Source organism: Chiloscyllium plagiosum, chromosome 33 (assembly GCF_004010195.1).
Source record: "Chiloscyllium plagiosum isolate BGI_BamShark_2017 chromosome 33, ASM401019v2, whole genome shotgun sequence".
Classification (NCBI taxonomy): Eukaryota; Metazoa; Chordata; class Chondrichthyes; order Orectolobiformes; family Hemiscylliidae; genus Chiloscyllium; species Chiloscyllium plagiosum.
The window spans coordinates 14,807,263-14,825,348 of record NC_057742.1 but is presented as its reverse complement, the minus strand read 5'-3'; the positions used below and the strand labels follow the sequence as shown (position 1 = coordinate 14,825,348).

The window sequence follows — 18,086 nt, the reverse complement described above, 5'->3', positions numbered from 1 at the left end:
TAGGACAGATGTTAGGGGTAGGTTCTTTACTCAGCGAGCCGTGAGTTCATGGAATGCCCTGCCAGTAGCAGTGGTGGACTCTCCCTCATTATGGGCATTTAAGCAGGCATTGGATAGGCATATGGAGGATAGTGGGCTAGTGTAGGTTAGGTGGGCTTGGATCGGCGCAACATCGAGGGCCGAAGGGCCTGTACTGCACTGTATTCTTCTATGTTCTAGTGCTTAAGGTTAATTATCAAATTATTTAATATGAGAATAACTTATATTCATTTGACTTCTGTTATGCTAATGGTAAGTTTTATTTTATTTCAAAAACTGAATTACACCAACGAAGCTTTAGATTTTGAATAGATTCATGCAGAATTTTGGATATTTCCTTCATAATCTCCTTAGATGGATACACATTTTATTCAGTATCGCAAGAACGTTTTTTGGATGATTTGGAAGAAGAAGCAAAAGTTGTTCAAGCAAGAAGTAATTCTAAGACTTCAGTAAACTGAAATGCATAGTTTACATAATGTATTGTTGATTCATGACTGGTTAAATTGAACAATTATGCAACTATTATATATTAGCGGAAATTAAACACATTGGATCAAGATGTATGTTTTTCAGAGTTCATGGAGATTTTCATTTTCTGTCTCTGACTGCCTTTATCCAGAAGTGATCTTATGTCAGTCTAAGTGAGGATACAACTTATTAAATCCATGACTTCTGATACTTTGTATATGGCATAATTGAATGTATACTTTTGCTGCAGTAATAAATTTTGATTATAATTATCTTTCCCACCACATTAACAATTTGAAAAGAAATGTAAAAACATTGTGATTCAGTATGTCATTTCCTGTTAATTCCAATGAAATTAAAGTCCACACTGTATAAAAGCTTTTCATACAATTGAAAAATTTAACATGACTGAGGTGATGTTGAGCTCCTTGTGATTAAAATGTTGCTGACATTGTCTAGGTGTTTAAATGGAAGAAGCAAAAAATTGCTCATGTTACCAAAAGCTATGACTACAGGAACATTCTTTGCTTTGGTGACAGGATGCCAAAATCAAATTTTGTGATTCTATCTTTTGTATTCAGTGGTACAATTACTGTGTCAGCTACAGAAAGGCATACTGTATGGTAGTGTTCTCTTCAAGATTTTCTTGTTGCCACCAATCAGCTTTTTCCTGTCACTGTAAAACTCCTGAATTGTTTACAGAGCTGCTATATGTGCATAGTTCTTAACACCGACCTGAACTTGTTAACCTTCCAGGCTATTACGCTTGACATGAATACTGTTCTAGAGTGCTTTTTCATTATCTTGTTTTTACAATTCCTACATGGGATGTGGGTATTGCTAGCAAGACCAACATTTTTTGCCTATCTTTAATTATTTTTATTGACTGATGGGATGTGAGTGTCATTGGCTGTGCCAGCAATCATTGCCCATTTCTAGTTTCCCTTGAGAAGATGATAGTCAACCACTGCCATCTATTTGGTGTAGGTACACCCACAATGCCACTATGCAGGGAATTCCAGGATTTTGACCCAGTAACACTGAATGGTGATATACCTACAAGTCTAGAATATGAATGGCTTGGAGTGCAACTTGAAGGTGGTGTTTCTCATGTATCTGCTACCCTTATACTTACAGATAGTAATGTTCATGGATTTGGAAGGTGCTATCTAAAAAGCATTGGTGAATTGCTGCTGGAAATCTTTCAGAGGGAGTACACTGCTGCTGTGAAATGTCAGTGGTGGAGGGACAATGTTTGTGGATATGGTACCAATCAAGCAAGCTATTTTGGTCTGAATGGTGTCAAGCTTCTTGAGTGCTGTTGGAGCACACATAGCTTGCGCCTTATAGATGGTGGACAGGCTTTGGTGAGTCAGGTGTTGAGTTGATTGCTGCATGATTCCTAGCGTCATGAGCTCCTTTTGTAGCCACACTACTTAGCTGATTAGTCCAGTTCAGTTTCTGTTCAATAGCAAGCACCCAGGCTATTGATATTGGGGGAATTCAGCAATGGTGATGCCATTAAATGTGAAGAGGTGATGATTAGTTTCTCTGTTGCATATGGTTATTGCCTGGCATTTGTGTGGTATACATTACTTACAACTAGTCAGCCCAAGTCTGGATATTGTCCAGATCTTGTTGCATTTGAACATGGTCTGCTTCAGTGTCTGAGGTGTTGTGAATGGTGCAGAACATTGTGCAGTCATCAGTCAACATCCCCACTTCTGATCCTATGATCCTATTGCTGAAGCAACTGAAGATAGTTGGACTGAGGACACTACCCAGAAGAACTCCTACAAATATGTCCTGGAGCTGAAATGACCGACCTCCAACCACTACAACCATCTTTCTTTGTGCCAAGTGTGACTCAGCCAATGGAGAAGTTTCCAACCATGATTACTATTGTCTCCACTTTTGCTAGAGCTCCTTGGTACCACACTCAGTAACAAAAACACGTGTCATAGAGTCCTACAGCACAGAGACAGGCCCTTTGGCTCAAACTGGACCGCGCCGACTAAAATGTCTGTCCATGTTAACCCCATTTCCCTGCATTTGGCCCACATCCTTCTCATCCTTTCCTGTAGATTTACTTGTCCAAAATGCCTTTGAAATATGTTAATGCACCCACCTCACATTCCTTTTGTGTACCACCCTCTGGAGAAACTCAGCAGGTCTGGCAACAGCTGTTGAGAGAAAGCAGAATTAAGGGTGTATGGCTAGTGACTTCTTCAGAACTGATGGCAGCTAGGAAAAGGTGGCATATATGCTGAAGATGGGGTGGAGAGGGGAAAATAGTGAGAGTATAGGCAGAGATGGAGTGCAGAGAGAGAGAACAACAGGAAGACAAAGAGATTGATAATAGTATGCTGAGGAGAGAGAAAATCGGGTAATGGGATCATTAGTAGGTGACAATAGGTTGGCACTGCATAAAGCAGCCCAAATCAAGACAGCCTGAAGTGTGGGGGTAGGTAAAGGGTATGGAAGGTGTCCTAAAGGCTGTAATGTTGCCAGATGGAAAATGAAATACTGTTCTTCCAGCTTCCAGGTGAAATAACAACAATAATTTACCAGTATTTCACTCAATCTAGTATAGTGTATTTGCTAGTCACAATGTGGTCTCCTCCACATTGAGGAGACGAAACACAGACTTTATGGAACATCTATGTTCTGTCTGCAAAAATGACACAGCTTCCAGATACCTGCCACTTTACACACCATGATCCCTGACCAATATTTGTGTCTTGGGCCTATTGCACTGCACACCTTGATTATATAGAATGAGATCCTAGAGGACTGTACAGCAATTGTAAAATTTGAGAATTGTTCATGTCCCAAAACTTTAACGAAGAATACAGAGGCAGGAAGATGTGAGGTCATGGAATGATTTGAAATCAAGGTTGGGAACTGTGGTAATGAACAACAATACAACAGGAACAAGCTTTAAAAGAATTATCACGATCTTGCGTCAAATGGCCAATTTACACCTCTCTTTCCTCTCCCTAACATGGGGAAAAAAAGCTACAGCCTAATTACTTGTCCACAGCCCAGCTCGCCAAGACCATTGCTGAACTGATATTGAAATTGTACAGTATTCTTTGTTAAAGCTTTGGGACACAACAAACAAACAATTCTCAAATTTTACAATTGTCGAATAAACTTGAGAAATATTAACATTGCAGTTTGATGCTGAACATGTCCTTTATTGGTTGTCATGGACAAGGGCAGACCACTCAAAACATTCTCAAGCAGCAGCCCAGACCATAACTTTGCTCTTTGTTTCGGTAAGTGTACAGTGAAAATTACCCAGAATAAGTTAGTGAGGTTGACTACCAGGTTTTAAAACAGACAGAAATTTATTCACAAAATTACAGAATGAAACACAAAGAACAGAACTCAGTGTATCCAAACTAGACTTTATTATGCTGTTCCGAAAATACACAACAGTCCCAATAAACAAACCCCCTTAAACATAGAGTAAAAATGAAACAAAGGCTGCACCAACACCCACATCACTGGCATCAATAGCCACCTTGAAAGGCTTCATGTAATCAGTTGTGGCTAATACTGGGGCAGTGGTTAACACAGTTTTTAGGCTGTCAAATGTCTTGACAGTCTGCTGTCCACTGAAACTTCTTGTCCTTTGTAACACTTCGGTGAGTGGAGCAACCACACTGCTAAAATACAGCACAAACTTTCAGTAAAATCTACTCAATCCCAGGAACCGTAGTACTGCTCTTTTCATCGACAGTGTGGGAAATTCCCCAATCACTTTCATTTTTGCATCCGGTGGGGCCATTTGTCTGTGCCCAATAACATGGCCCAGGAACGTGACTTGGGGTTTGGCAAATTCACTTTTAGCTAGATTTACCACCAAGCAAGCCTTCCAAAGTCGCTCAAACAAGTCTGATAAATGCTGTAAATGTTCCTTCCATGTGTGACTAAAAATCACCAGGTCATCAATATACACCACACAGTTGGGTAATCCATCAATGTCCTTATTAGTTAGTCTCCGAAATGTGGCTGGAGCGTTTTTCATACCAAATGGCATGAGTTTGAACTGATACAGTCTATTTGGTATTACGAAAGCTGAAATAGCCATTGCTCTTTCTGACAAAGGTACCTGCCAGTAGCCTTTGAGCAAGTCCAATTTATAAATGTTAGTTGCTTGTCCCACCTTTTCAACACAGTCCTTCAACCGCGAAATTGGATATGGATCAGTCTTTGTAAGGGCATTGACTTTTCGGTAGGCCACACGTAACTGTTGGGTACCATTTGGCTTTGGCACCATGACTATGGATGAGCTCCAGTCACTGTAACTCACTTCAATTATGCCATCTTGGAGAATGTATTCTACCTGCTTCTGAACCAGTACCAACTTTAGAGGATTTTGCCTACAAGTATGTTGCTTAATCGGAACAGCATCTCCTATATCTACACCATGAACAATTAGCTTAGTACTTCCCAGTTTATTTCTGCGTATCTCACCATGTGATAGTAATAACTTTCAGGTCATTTCAATTTTCTTGTGGAAGGTAACTCAATAATTTATCCCAGTTTCTGACAACATCCTCATTGTCCAATTTGATTTGAGGAATGTCCCATTCAAAAAGTACAAATGGAACTCCCTTATCCCAGTCATGTGGATAGTCTTGATATAAGCCCTCAACATGGTCCTTAGTGTTTGATGCCACCTTTCCAGTGCTCCCTGCAATTATGAATGGTATGCAGTAGATTCAAATTGTTCTATTCCCAAGCTATCCATAACCTCCATGACTAGTTTGGATGTGAAGTTTGATACTTGATCTGACTGTATCTCTATTGGTAGTCTGTCTCTAGTAAAAAATTTGAGTAATTCTTCTACAACCCTTTCAGCTGTGATACTGCATAATGGGACTATCTCAGGAAATCTAGTCAATACATCCATTATTCTTAATAATTATTTATTCCTACTTTTTGTTTGAGGTAGGGGACCTACACAATCAATCAAGTCTCTCATGAAAGGTTCTCAAATGCTGGTATAGGTATTAAAGGTGCAGCTTTTATTAATGCCTGTGTTTTTCCAATTAGCTGACATGTATGACACATCTGGTAAAATTCAACATCCTTGTGTAGTGTAGGCAAGTAAAATTGTCTTTTGTATTTTAGCCTGTGTTTTCCTCACTCCTAAATGACCTCCAAGTGGTAGCTCATGCACCACTCACAGCACTTCCTTTCTGTACCCTACTGGCAAAACAATGTGATGAACCTCTGCCCATTTCTCATCTGCTTGAGTGTGTGATGGTTTCCATTTCCCCATTAAGACATAATTTTTCAGGTAATAACACATAGGGATGCATTCACTCTCCTTCCATGTATATGCCTTTTGATACAACTGCTTTAAGTTCTCATCTCTCTGCTGTAGCTTAATAAGCTTAGCAGAGCTAAAGATACTTGCATGTTTACCTATTTGATCCTGTTCTGTCCCACTTATCTGATTAAAAAAAAGTATCTGAGAAGACCACCTCAGCTTCCTTATCTGTGCTTTTTGATCTCTTCTACTCCAGCTTGTGACTCCACGATCTTGTTACTACACAATTAGGGAAGATACCCAAATAAGACTCCTGCAGTGCTTCACTTGCCTGCATCTCCACTGGCTTTTCAGCTAGAGTAGGCAGCATGCCTACCAATGAATCAGCTATATCATTTGCAAGGTTAATTTGTATTCCTGGAGCTGAAGGTTTGTCCAGTACTCCTACCACAAATTCTTCACTCTTTTTGTGGACACTTTGGCCTCACTTTACATAATTGAGCGCTTTTTGTCTCACCATGAATTTCTGTTACCTTTTCTGGCAATAGTCTTTCAGGAATACATATCTCCTCATCCTTCAGCATCACAGACTAAGAAGATTCTGTGTCCCTTGATATTGTAACCTCGTTACCTGGTCTATGTGAATAAACTTTACCCTTGCTTTTATATTTTTTAAGCAGATCTGGCACTTCCTCCTTAATCAACCTCTGATGCAGCTTTCTAGCTTCCACTGTGCTTTCTGATACCATGCCAACAAAACTCCCAGGCTTGTCATGTTTTTGTACATCTGGCTTTGTCCTACCCCACCAAGACTGTGATTTCATGTGGCCCACTTTATTACAATGAAAACACCAGAGCTTTTTCCTTCTTTGTCCTCTTCAAGGGTTTCCTTTTTACCCTGTAAGTTATCCATAGGATCTTCACTGAGATCTACCTTTCCCTTTCCACGTGAGGATTTCTCTTTGCCCCAATTTCTCTCACTCATGGACTGAAATAGATTCTGAAAGCCAAACCATATTTTATGGACCAGCTCATAATCATCAGCCACTTCAGCTGCTAACCTTGCTGTTTTAACTCTCTGCTCTTCCACATAGGTTAGTACTGCTTCAGGGAGTGAATTTTTGAATTCCTCCAAAATAATTACCTATCTAAGGGCATCGTAGGTTTGCTCTATTTTTAAAGCTCTTAACCATCTATCAAAATTACTTTGTTTGATCCTTTTAAACTCAATATAGGTTTGACCAGGGTTCCTCCTTAGATTCCTGAAATGTTGTCTATAACTTCTGGTATAAGCTCATATGCACTTAAGATGGTTTTTTTTCACCTCCTCATACTCCCCAGATATCTCCTTGATAGTGATGCGAAGACCTCACTAGCCCTACCTGTAAGTTTTATTTGGATCAACAAAACCCACATAGTCACTGGCCACTGCATTTGTTTAGCCACTTTTTCAAATGATATGAAAAAGGTTTCCATGTCCTTCTCATCAAATTTGGGCAATGCTTGAACTTAACAGTTTCTCATCAGGCTTTCACCCGCCGTGGGTCTGGTCATCCTCACTCTCTTCCTCACTAGATTTGCCTTTAGTCTTCATCTCCATCCTTCTAAGCTGACTTTCCTTTCTAAGTATAGTATTTGAAGCTCAAATATTTTATTTCTATTCTGCTAAAGTCCTTTGTTCTTTTTATTTCTCTTCCGCTTTTAACTGTAACTCAAATTGTTTCATTTTTGCTGCCCTTTCCTTCTCCCTACCTCTAACTCAAGCTGCTTCATTTGCAATTAAATTCTTGCCATCTCCCTAGATCCTGAATGCGTTTTCAGCAAATTTAAATGCTGAGCTACCGCTGAAATCATACCATTTTTCTTCACATTAGGAGGTAGCTCCAGCACCAGTTTGTCTACTAACTCCTGCAGCTTAGTCTTATTCACCTTCTGTAAAACTTCCAGTCATCTTGTCCACCTCCAGAAAACTCTTGATGACTGAAAGAGCCATTGTTATCCCAAGCTTTGTCTACCCAACCAAACCAACATCTGAAATAAAGTTGCTAGTACCTACCACTCGCTGTCTAAATCCTGCAGAGAGCCCCCAATCTGTTATGGACTAGGCCAGACCATTCAAAACATTCTTAAGTAGACAGCCCAGACCGTAACTTTGCTATTTGTTTTGGTAAGTGTACAGTGAAAATTATCCGGAGTAGGTTAGCTCAGTTGACTACCAGGTTTTAAAACAGACAAAAATTTATTCACAAAATTACAGAATGAAACACAAAGAACAGAAGATAGAATATACACAGAACTCAGTCTACCCAAACTAAACTTAATTATGCTGTTCTGAAAATACACAACAGTCCCAATAACCAAACCCCCTTAAACATAGAGTAAAACTGAAACAAAGGCTTACAGGTCAAAGTTAGAAGGGCAGAAAGAGAGAGAGAGTCTAGCAGCCTGTCTCCACAAAGCCCACTGCTGTACTGACTGAAACAAGAATTCAGCTTTCAGGACTGACCACTCTCCTTTCATTATACAGGTTACTTCTAAAAGATGAAAGCTGCGGTCTAAAGTCTCATCTGTTTACATATAAACAAAAAGACTTCCCAAAACTCTTTTCATCTCTGTACCAAACCAGTTGTTTTGGAGCCCCGACTGATTTATGACCCCTCTGAAAAACATCAGGACACAGTATCCTGGAGAAAAGGAACAGCTTTCAGAAAAGGGGGCCAGCTTTGTAACTTTGGCGAACAAAGTTGTAGAGTATCTGGATTTCAATGACTGTAGAATTGCATTAATTTGTGAAATATTATAGCAAGTTAAAATTAAAATCCAATTTTTAAAATAAAGTATTGTATTCAAGAAAATAATTACATTGTTTTTACACGAGTAAATCAGGAATTGTATGGTGTAGCCTCCTGTAAGTAAGCAGATATTCAGATACATCACTGTTTGCTAGTGTTGGTGGACAAAAAAGATGCCATGTCACTACTGGAGCATTTACAATATGTTGCCAGGACTAGACGGCTTGACTTATAGGGAGAGGCTAAATAGGCTGGGGCTTTTTTTCCCCTCAGAGCATTGGAGGCTGAGGGGTGACTTTATGAGGTTTATAAAATCATGAGGGCATGGATAGGGTGAATAGCCAAAGTCTTTTTTCTGAGGTGAGTGAGTCCAGAACTAGAGGGCATAGGTTTAAGGTGAGGGAAAAGATTTAGACAGGACTGGTGTGGTAACTTTTTAAATGCAGAGGGTGGTGCATGTATGAAATGACCTGCCAGATGATGTGGTACAATATTTAAAAGGCATTGGGAAGGGTATATGAATAGGAAGGGTTAGAGGGATATTTGCCAAATGCTGGCAAATGGAACTAGGTTAGATTGGGAGGTCTGGTCAGTGCAGACGAGTTAGGCCAAAGAGTTGTTTTTGTGCTGTATGATCTATGATTTTTACAGATTTAATGCAATTTTATTTACATTTTAAGCCATCATAAAAATTGTATATTGGTTTTCAAATAGTTTTAAAATAATATTTCTCAACTAATACATATTAATTTAGATAGGACTTTTTTAGTCTCAAACTGAGATAGAGTCTTAGAGACATACAGCAAGGAAACAGACCCTTTGCTAACTTGTCCTTGCCGACTAGATATCCTAAATTAATCTAGTCCTATTTGCCAGCACTTGGCCCATATCCCTCTAACCCCTTCCTATTCATATACTCATCCAGATGCCTTTTAAATGTTGGAATTGTACTAGCCTCCACCACTTTCTTTGGCAGCACATTCCACAGTTTTTAGTTTTGTTCAAGAAGCTTCTACAAGCTTAATTTAAATTGTGAGGGAAGATATTGAACAAAAAAAACAGAAACATAACCATTTGATTCATTCATTTAATAATTATAATATACCTCCAATAGATTGTTTGAACATAATCATCTCAGAAATGGTAATGAAGAAGTATCTTCCCATTAACAATACTATACAAAAATTTACAAAGAGTGCATTTATGATTTTGATACACCCTGTATTCCAACAAAATTTCCCCCTCTAAATGTTACTCATGAACAAGTACCCCCTCCAACACACAGGCTGTTCCATGACTCTTCTAATCAATATAATTTTATGCCCTAACCTTCCATTTTCAGAAATTGTGATAATTTGTGATAAAGTAGGCAGATAGTATCTGTTTTCTTTTATATCGCCATTACAAAAGGTGAATTGAGGTGATAAGGGCTGAAGGCAATTTTATTAAAATAGATTGTCATCTAAACTTGGAAATATTTTGTAGAAATCAACAAATTTAAATCTAAAGTAAGGAAAGGGACTTACTTTCACCAGCAACCTGCAGGGAGTCTTTTTTTTGCTGTCACTGTTACTTGCTAGACATCTTAATTGTCCTTTGACTTTAGGCCTACTATATGGGTTTGAAACCTCGTGTTAAGGTTTACGTTTATTTTAAGTGACTTTCCTACATTCATGATAATAAAACAAAGTTGAAACAAAACAAGCTTTCACTTAACTTTAAGGCCAAATGGTCAGTATTGCAGGCTATTATCAAGTTTAATGTCTTGTAGGCTTATTAAAGTGGACACTACAATTCCCCCCAAAAACTGAGTAATTATATAAAATTTCATCTGTCATAAAGTTTAAACATTCACAATCAATTAACTGAACCACAAAGATTTAGTAACTATCATTATTGTTGTAATTCTCTCAGATGTACATTGAATTCCAGAGCTTTGATAGAAGACACTATTAAATATTTTATAAAATATTTCAGATACAATTCTTTGGCATTTAATGATGAGCATGTAAGTGCGCAAGTAGAAGGAAATATTTAAGCTTTGAAGTCATTTACAATAGATTACACTAAACTTTCCAAATGAGAAAGTTGTTTTTATAGTTTTAAATTTAGAAATCTCCTTGATGCGATCATTATAGTTTGCTGATTCAACACCAGTTTTTACATATATACATACCATGAATAAAGTCAATTTTTACAATGTCACAGTGGAAGAGTATATTTTAATAAAAAAAAACATAAATGATTTAGAATGGTTGCTTAGCACCTAGAATTTAACTTGAAGTTGCCTTACATTGTAGAATTAAACTTTAAAAAGACAACAATTCTTACCGATTCTCATTTTGCATTTAATTTTAAATCTGATTTAATCAGATTTGTTTAGAAATAAGTTAATATGAATAGTATATTTTAATGGTCTATCAGTAGAAAAAGAAAAATAGATTTTTTTTAAAGCAGAATGTGATTAAAACAGACCATATTTGATGCATTTCACGCCAGATAATATTATCTGCTTAAAACTGTGATGTGCTTTCCTGTGTTCCCAGAAACCAGTATCTAGAATGAAAAGCAACTGTAGTGCATATAATGATGTGATGTGGTAGTATTAAAAGGTGTTTCATTCTGTGCCATAATACATTTGTGATAATGGTCACCCAAAATATTTCTTAACATCCGGTTGAAGATCATAAGTTTATACAAAGGTAAGACTTTTATATGAAAACAGGCAATGGTGTGCATGGAGTTATATTCCAAGCGAAACATGAACTTCTGCTAAAGTCCAATGATAGACGATATTTGTGGGTAGAATATTCAAAGCATAACAGTGACAAATCTTGATTGCAATTGGAGCATGATGCATTTCTCTGTTCCTTTTCATATCGACCTATTTCGCAGAAGCTTAGTTTTTGATGATCAACAGTTCAGCCCAATTTCGATGCCATTAGGAAAAGTAACCTCCACTAACAGTGGATGGTGTTTGCCGTTGATCCTGTGAGCTGCAACTACCTGTTAAGGAATTTCTTCGGCTGAATCCTGCAAATATTCAACATAAACATTGCACGTTTATCATTAGAATGGTCTTTAAAATTTGTAGCAATGGTTCAATCTCAATATTTCTTTGCATGTGAAAAAGTAGTCATCTGATTAAGTTGATGTTATAGACATATGAAAGCTTCAACAGAATTATGCCAAAATCAAAAAGAAACTCCACTTAATTAGACAATAAATGAGAATGCGTTGTCATTTTTCTTTTCAAAGCAAATGACTGAAAATTTTGTACTATACTGAGACTTAAAACATGACACTGGTATAATAGCCCATACATGGTTTCTTGCTGATTGTTTAAAAAAAAGTATTGATATCATTTATACTGAGGAATTCATAAGATTGCTGAACTCTTAAAATTAATAATGACATGTTCACACTGTTTTTCATTTTGCTGTTATGTACACTATGGGTGTGTTTAACATATGGACAAAGGGCTGTTAATAGAATGTATCTGCATGGGCCATGCTTGATCACATCTTCCCATATATTGTAATTATTCATATATGTACATATCTCTGTCATGTGATTGAAGTATTTACCTCAAGGAAGGAAAATAGGCTATCTGGCATGTCAACTTAAACTGAGCCTCGTGTGGATTGGTTGCAGACCACACTAACTGTTATCTAAGACAACCAGAATGACAAAGGAGGATTTCTGAAATATGTTAATATTTACTATATACTTGAAGATATTTAAATGATAGCAGGAACAGTATGGTAATTGGAATTCCCACAAATTTCCATGGTTGAGTTAAATACTGAAACTGTGTAATGATCTAGAACACTACATTGATGTCAAGAGGCTCTTCTTATAGTGATCAATACATGGTACTGGCTGCAGTAATAAAGGCAACATTTTAAAATCACTTAACAATTTCTGTAGACATTGCAACAGAGCTGGGGGTCTAGGATCTTTATGAGAGAGCTTAGATGAGGTGAATGTTTGAACTGCTATCCCATCCTTCACTTCAACCAAAACTCTGCTGTGAAACTGCATCGACTTCTATCCACCCATAATTCTGGAGTTTACATTGACTCCCAAACCTTAAACAGTTCAAACTTATAATTGTCATCCTCCTCTTTAAACTGCTATATGGCTCCTTAACTCCCTGCTTTAAATCCTGCAATTGCACCTCATCCACAAACCCTGTTATTTTCTGTACCTCTAAATCTAACCCATTGTAGTCCCCTTTGACCTCTTGTTTTACCACGCCAATGATGGCAGAGCATTCTGCCACTTCGGCTTCGTTATATAGTATTCCCAATCTAACCACTCTCCCACTCCATCTTCTGTAAAATGCCCCATAAATCCATCAGTTTGACCTATGCTTTCAGTCAACCTTCCTGATAGAAATACCAGTAAAAGTGGATGGTAAGCTATCAAACATATTGAAACACTCTCCATTAAAGGTTTGAATTTAGGGCATTGTTAAATGCCTTTCCTAATCCACGTTTGTCATGTGATCTTATAAATGCACTTTATATCATCAATGAATGATAATTAAACATTTTCATTCTTTAAGCTTACTGAATAAAATTACCATGTAAACAAAATTTCATATGAAGTTTGAAAATATCAAAAAAAAAGGTAAATCTTCTGGTCCTAAAGTGCAGTCAGTCATTCATTTTAGACGATTATAGATACCTGCTTGCTGTAAACTCTCAAGTCGTTGCAAGCTGTTACGGCGGGATTGGTTAAAATTGCCTTTAGATAAGCGCCTTTGCCGTCCAGTTAAGATTGTAGCAGGTGAAACTATTCCAGCAGGAGGGACTTTACCCATCTTTTCATACAGTTCCTCAATCTCCTTCTTTTGTATTGCCTGTAACCTTTGAACCTCTGCCATATGCCTGTTGGATTAACACAAAATATTTCGACCTTTTAAACAAAGGGAAATTCTGTAAATAATGGAAGTCTAACATACAAACAGAAAAATGCTTGAAATTTTCAGCAGGTCAGGCATCACCTGTGGAAAAGGAAACAGAGTTAACGCTTTGAGCTGTTCACCTTCTGACCGTCTGAATTGTATCTTAACCTCCTGGAAATGTATTATCCCTCTCTGAATTCAGTGAGACCATGCATCCATCAGGAAAATTTGGATATTGCACCTGGACTGAAGTTCTTATGATAGGTCAATGACCTGAAATAGTAACTCTCTTTCCAGATGCTGCCTGAATTGATATGATTTCTGGCATTTTCTGGTTTGACTTCAGCCTCCGCATTGTTTTGAGCAAAACTGATTGGCAAATTTATACTAGTACTTTAATTAGTCTGTTTATTTAGAGATATTGTGGAGCCAATTACTAGTTAGATTTACTGAAATATAAGGACGCTGTTTCCCCTACAGAGCATTTATTGTGACAGCAGCATCACTTTTTCTGATTGAATTAATTAAATGATAAATAACCCCAACCTCTTGCACATCCTAGGACTGTGCCAAAAGAAATGGGCTTACACATCCTGTAGGAGAATTATGGTTTGCCACAGGTTACATCTAGATGTTGAGGTAAAATGTATGAAAAAAAACAAAGCGGTCATCTGTTGCTTATTCTGTTTTGACTAAGAACAGGGCATTTTTGAGCAGCTTCCGCGTTGGCCAATTTGGCCAAAACAGAACTCCACATTACAATTGGTGTAACACCCTGCCATTAAAAGTATTGCTTAATTATGCAATGCATAGCAACTCTATAGGAGACTATTTAGTAGTTAGTGCTGAACTTAACAGAAAGTTAAAATAAATCTACATATTTGTTCAGTACTTAATAGTACAGGTCTTGACCTTTTAAAAAATTGATATATTAGTAACTAAAATAAATAAAACTTGCATTGCATCAAATTAAAAACGTGAAATGTCTTGCAGACTTGCATTTAACTTTAGCAAACATATTCCAAAGGCTAAATTATGATTCAACAAAATTGGGTACAACACAATGAACAAACAGCTCAAGAACTTACTTTTCTCTTAAGTTTTGTAATTCTTCAAATATTTCATCGCCATCACTTTCAGTATCATCACTGCTTATATAGATAGTTGACCGTGAGTACTGAACCCATCCATGCACTGGGATTGAATCAGTGTGATCATCTGATAGCTTGGAATCAGTATTTTGCTTTTCATCTCCTGAACTGACCATTACTCTGTTACTGTCTAGAGAATGATTGGGAATCTCTGAAGCTGCTGCTGACAATGAAGGCTGCAGAGCCTGGGTGGACAAGCATAGCTCTGAATTGCTATCTTGCTGACATCCCAGTGCAGTACTCAATCCGCTGTCCAACATTGGTTCCCCAAGAGTTGTAGCTGTTCTCAAAGCGGTGCAGTTGTCAGGAACTAAACAATCTGGTTTACTGTCATCCTGATTTGTCAGGTGATCGCCCTCTTTGATTTGTTCTTGAGTTTTCAAAACTTCAAAGCGTCCGACTGTAACAGGTTGGGGTGAACCAGATTGCTGAAAATTCTTGAACTCTGCAAAACATTAAAAAACAAACAAGCTGCTAAAGCTACATTTGTTTATTTTCAATATGCTAAGAACGTAATTTGGAAGTAATATATTTCTATACATTCTGAAAGTATTTCTTGCAATAGAGTACATAAAGCTGTTGAATCAGTCAATCACATTCAAAATATTTATTTTTAACACTTAAATTGAATAATTATGCACTAAAGTAATAAATGGAAACTGTTTTATAATATGTTCTTAGAAAGTACTAGTACATCGTCCCAAATCTGGCTATCCAAAGACCAGCAAAGTCTGAAAACCAGACAGAATTCTCTTAGGCTGTCTTGCATGAATTTTTATTTATTAGGGGAGTAAAATAACTTGCTGGGTTATTCACTGCGTGTTGCTTCATTTCATTGACTGATTATTGGTTTCGTGCACCTGTTTTTCCTGTACCCAAAGTCGGCCGCATGGCCCTTGATCCAAACCTCCCTACCAAAAAACTGGCAAGATCAAAAATCCAGCATGGACCCAGCCCCGAGGTTGCAATGTTGTGCTTGAATACCTATGCTTTTCCATAAAATGCATTCTCTTTAATCGCCAATTAAGAATGCAAGGACATCACCAGTTTTTGTAACATCAACTCTAAAGAAACACCTAGCTTTACTTTTATTTAGAAAAACTAAAACAACTTATTGTCATGTTAATACATCTTCCCTCACCATTGTTCAAATTTTCCGGACTATATGGCTCTGGTAGTAAAGGCACTCGAGGAGACATTTCATCACTTGGGATAGTTTTTCACAGACAGAATTGACAGAACTCATTTCCCCAACTCCACTTAAGGAACTTGCAGTAACCAATACCAGTTGTGAAACTACTGAAAATACCCCGAAATGTGGCCTATAAGACATGTTTCACCGTCTCCATGACGTGAGTCATGAAATAACTGGTATGCTTCATCATTATTGTATGTACAAGTCAGCACGATGGCAGCTGTAGGGGTTACAGTCTATAGGCTGTAAGAAGGTACCCTTTGCTTTGAGTTTTTTTGTAGTTAGGTGGTCTGGAGGAGAGTATCTGGAAGATACTGTAAAACTCTGCTTTGTTATACACTATCTATCCACTATTGACATAACTAGTGCCCATCTGATGGGCGGAGGAATACCAGTAGGCATTTTCACTCTGTTAGGCTTTAAGAGGTCAGCAATAGCTCTGCAAAGTGCATTGGGAATGGAATTCAGTTTCTGGGAATGAGGGAGAATGTCCCCAGGCCAAGCAAGCCTATTCAGCCATCGAGTAACACAGCAGTTGACTTGCTAATCCTATTGGAGCATGGAATTCACAACACAGTATTCCATTCCGTTTTGAGCTGGTCAGGATCCTCTCCATACCAGTACACTCCTCCAATAACTTAAATCAAGCCAATATCTCATTTTGATGCACTTCCAGGTCCAGAAGACACTACTCACAGCCCTGACTCTGAAGCATCATTACTCCAACCTCAGATCCCCATCCCCCTAGCCCCACCTCCATTCCTGAAGGTTTATACCAGAAATGTTGACTTCTCCACCTCCTGATGCTGCCTGGCTTGCTGTGTTCTTCCAGTCTCCTGCTGGTCTACTTTGGATTCCAGCATCTGCACTTGCTTTTGTGACTGTGAATGGATCCAGCTAATTCATGTGCCAAGTTCTTCACTCAATCCACTCGCAAAGACTGGAAAGCCTGTTGGTGGGAGCTGCAGCGTGCCTCCTGTTTCTCTGCTATAGACACTCCACCTCTATCATTTACAATGCCAACCCAGTATATCAACTTGTTTTTGCACATCTAGATTAAAATGACATGCTCATTTTGCTCCAAAATGTGTTATATATTTAATATAACAGCCTACATAAAATAGCACTAGTTCAAAATGCAAATTCAGTGTCACATCTGAGATACTCAGCTGCATTATTTGGATTTTCAGTATTAAGTTAGAGACTGATTGATCTTTATTAGCATTAAATTTTATATTACCATATTTGAATGGATGTTCTATGCGAAACAATGCAATCTTGTCAGCTGAACTAGTTTCAAGTGCTATTAAAGGTTAATTAATTTCTACTATTCTTCCCTGGACTAAATATGTTTGCTAACACTACAACTAGCAAGATCAATAACTACTTAACCAAATATAACAGCAAAACAGATTGAAGGGAGAAATTTATGATTTTATGTATGCATACCAAAGTAACACGGTAGCTTTCAAAATATACAGCCTGTGCAGATAATGTGGATAAATGAAAAGTTACCCACCTTTGCAGGAAAAGGTGATTGGCAGAAAATTATTTAAAGATGATAGTTTGGGAAATGTTGAAATACAAAGAGATCTGGGTATCTTGTCCACCAATCACAGAAAGAAAGCATGCAGGTGCAATAAGAATTTTGGAAGACAAATAGTATGGAGGTGTTTGACAGGGCACTGGTGAGACTACACCTGAGCTATTGTTTGCAGTTTTGGTTTCCTTGCTTAAGAAAGAATATACTACTTGTAGAGTGAGTACAGTGACAAATCACCAGACTGACTCTTCATGCCATAAGGCAAAGTGCCCATTTCTCTTGGTGAGTTGAGTTAGAGTGAGTGGTGGTGGCTTTGTGAATGAGAGGTAGCAGACAGAAGGTAGTGGCTCTTATGCTTAAAGAATACAAAAGGTCAACTGGTTACAAAAGATTATAAAAACCTCACTGCATTGCTCTACTGCATGTTGCATTTGAAAATTGAGCCCTACTCCACAAATTTGTTTCACAGCATGATGGACAATAACCCTTCCTTTTCAGAACAGACATGATAAAAGAAGCAGGAGAAAGTGAGGACTGCAGATGCTGGAGATCAGAGCTGAAAAATGTGTTGCTGGAAAAGCGCAGGAGGTCAGGCAGCATCCAAGGAGCAGGAGAATCGACATTTCGGGCATAAGCCCTTCTTCAGGAATGAGGAAGGTGTGCCAAGCAGGCTAAGATAAAAGGTAGGGAGGAGGG

The 18,086-nt window shown here is 37.9% G+C and overlaps 2 protein-coding genes across 3 annotated transcripts in view; one reads left to right on the top strand and one right to left on the bottom strand.

Annotated features, from left to right (window-relative positions):
* LOC122539862 (cytochrome c oxidase assembly factor 3 homolog, mitochondrial) overlaps nt 1–887 on the top strand; it is a 4,930-nt gene extending 4,043 nt beyond the window's left edge. The window contains exon 2 of the mRNA XM_043674990.1: nt 394–887. Within this exon, the coding sequence (XP_043530925.1) occupies nt 394–500 (107 nt within the window). The 3' untranslated portion in view covers nt 501–887. The remainder of the gene's footprint in view (nt 1–393) is intronic.
* An 8,775-nt stretch (nt 888–9,662) lies between these two features.
* wnk4a (WNK lysine deficient protein kinase 4a) overlaps nt 9,663–18,086 on the bottom strand; it is a 74,256-nt gene continuing 65,832 nt past the window's right edge. For both annotated transcript variants that reach the window (XM_043674988.1, XM_043674989.1), the window contains exons 17-19: nt 14,590–15,097; nt 13,282–13,484; nt 9,663–11,622 (exon numbers count right to left, since the gene is read on the bottom strand). In XM_043674988.1, the coding sequence (XP_043530923.1) occupies nt 11,531–11,622; nt 13,282–13,484; nt 14,590–15,097 (803 nt within the window). In that variant the 3' untranslated portion in view covers nt 9,663–11,530. The remainder of the gene's footprint in view (nt 11,623–13,281; nt 13,485–14,589; nt 15,098–18,086) is intronic.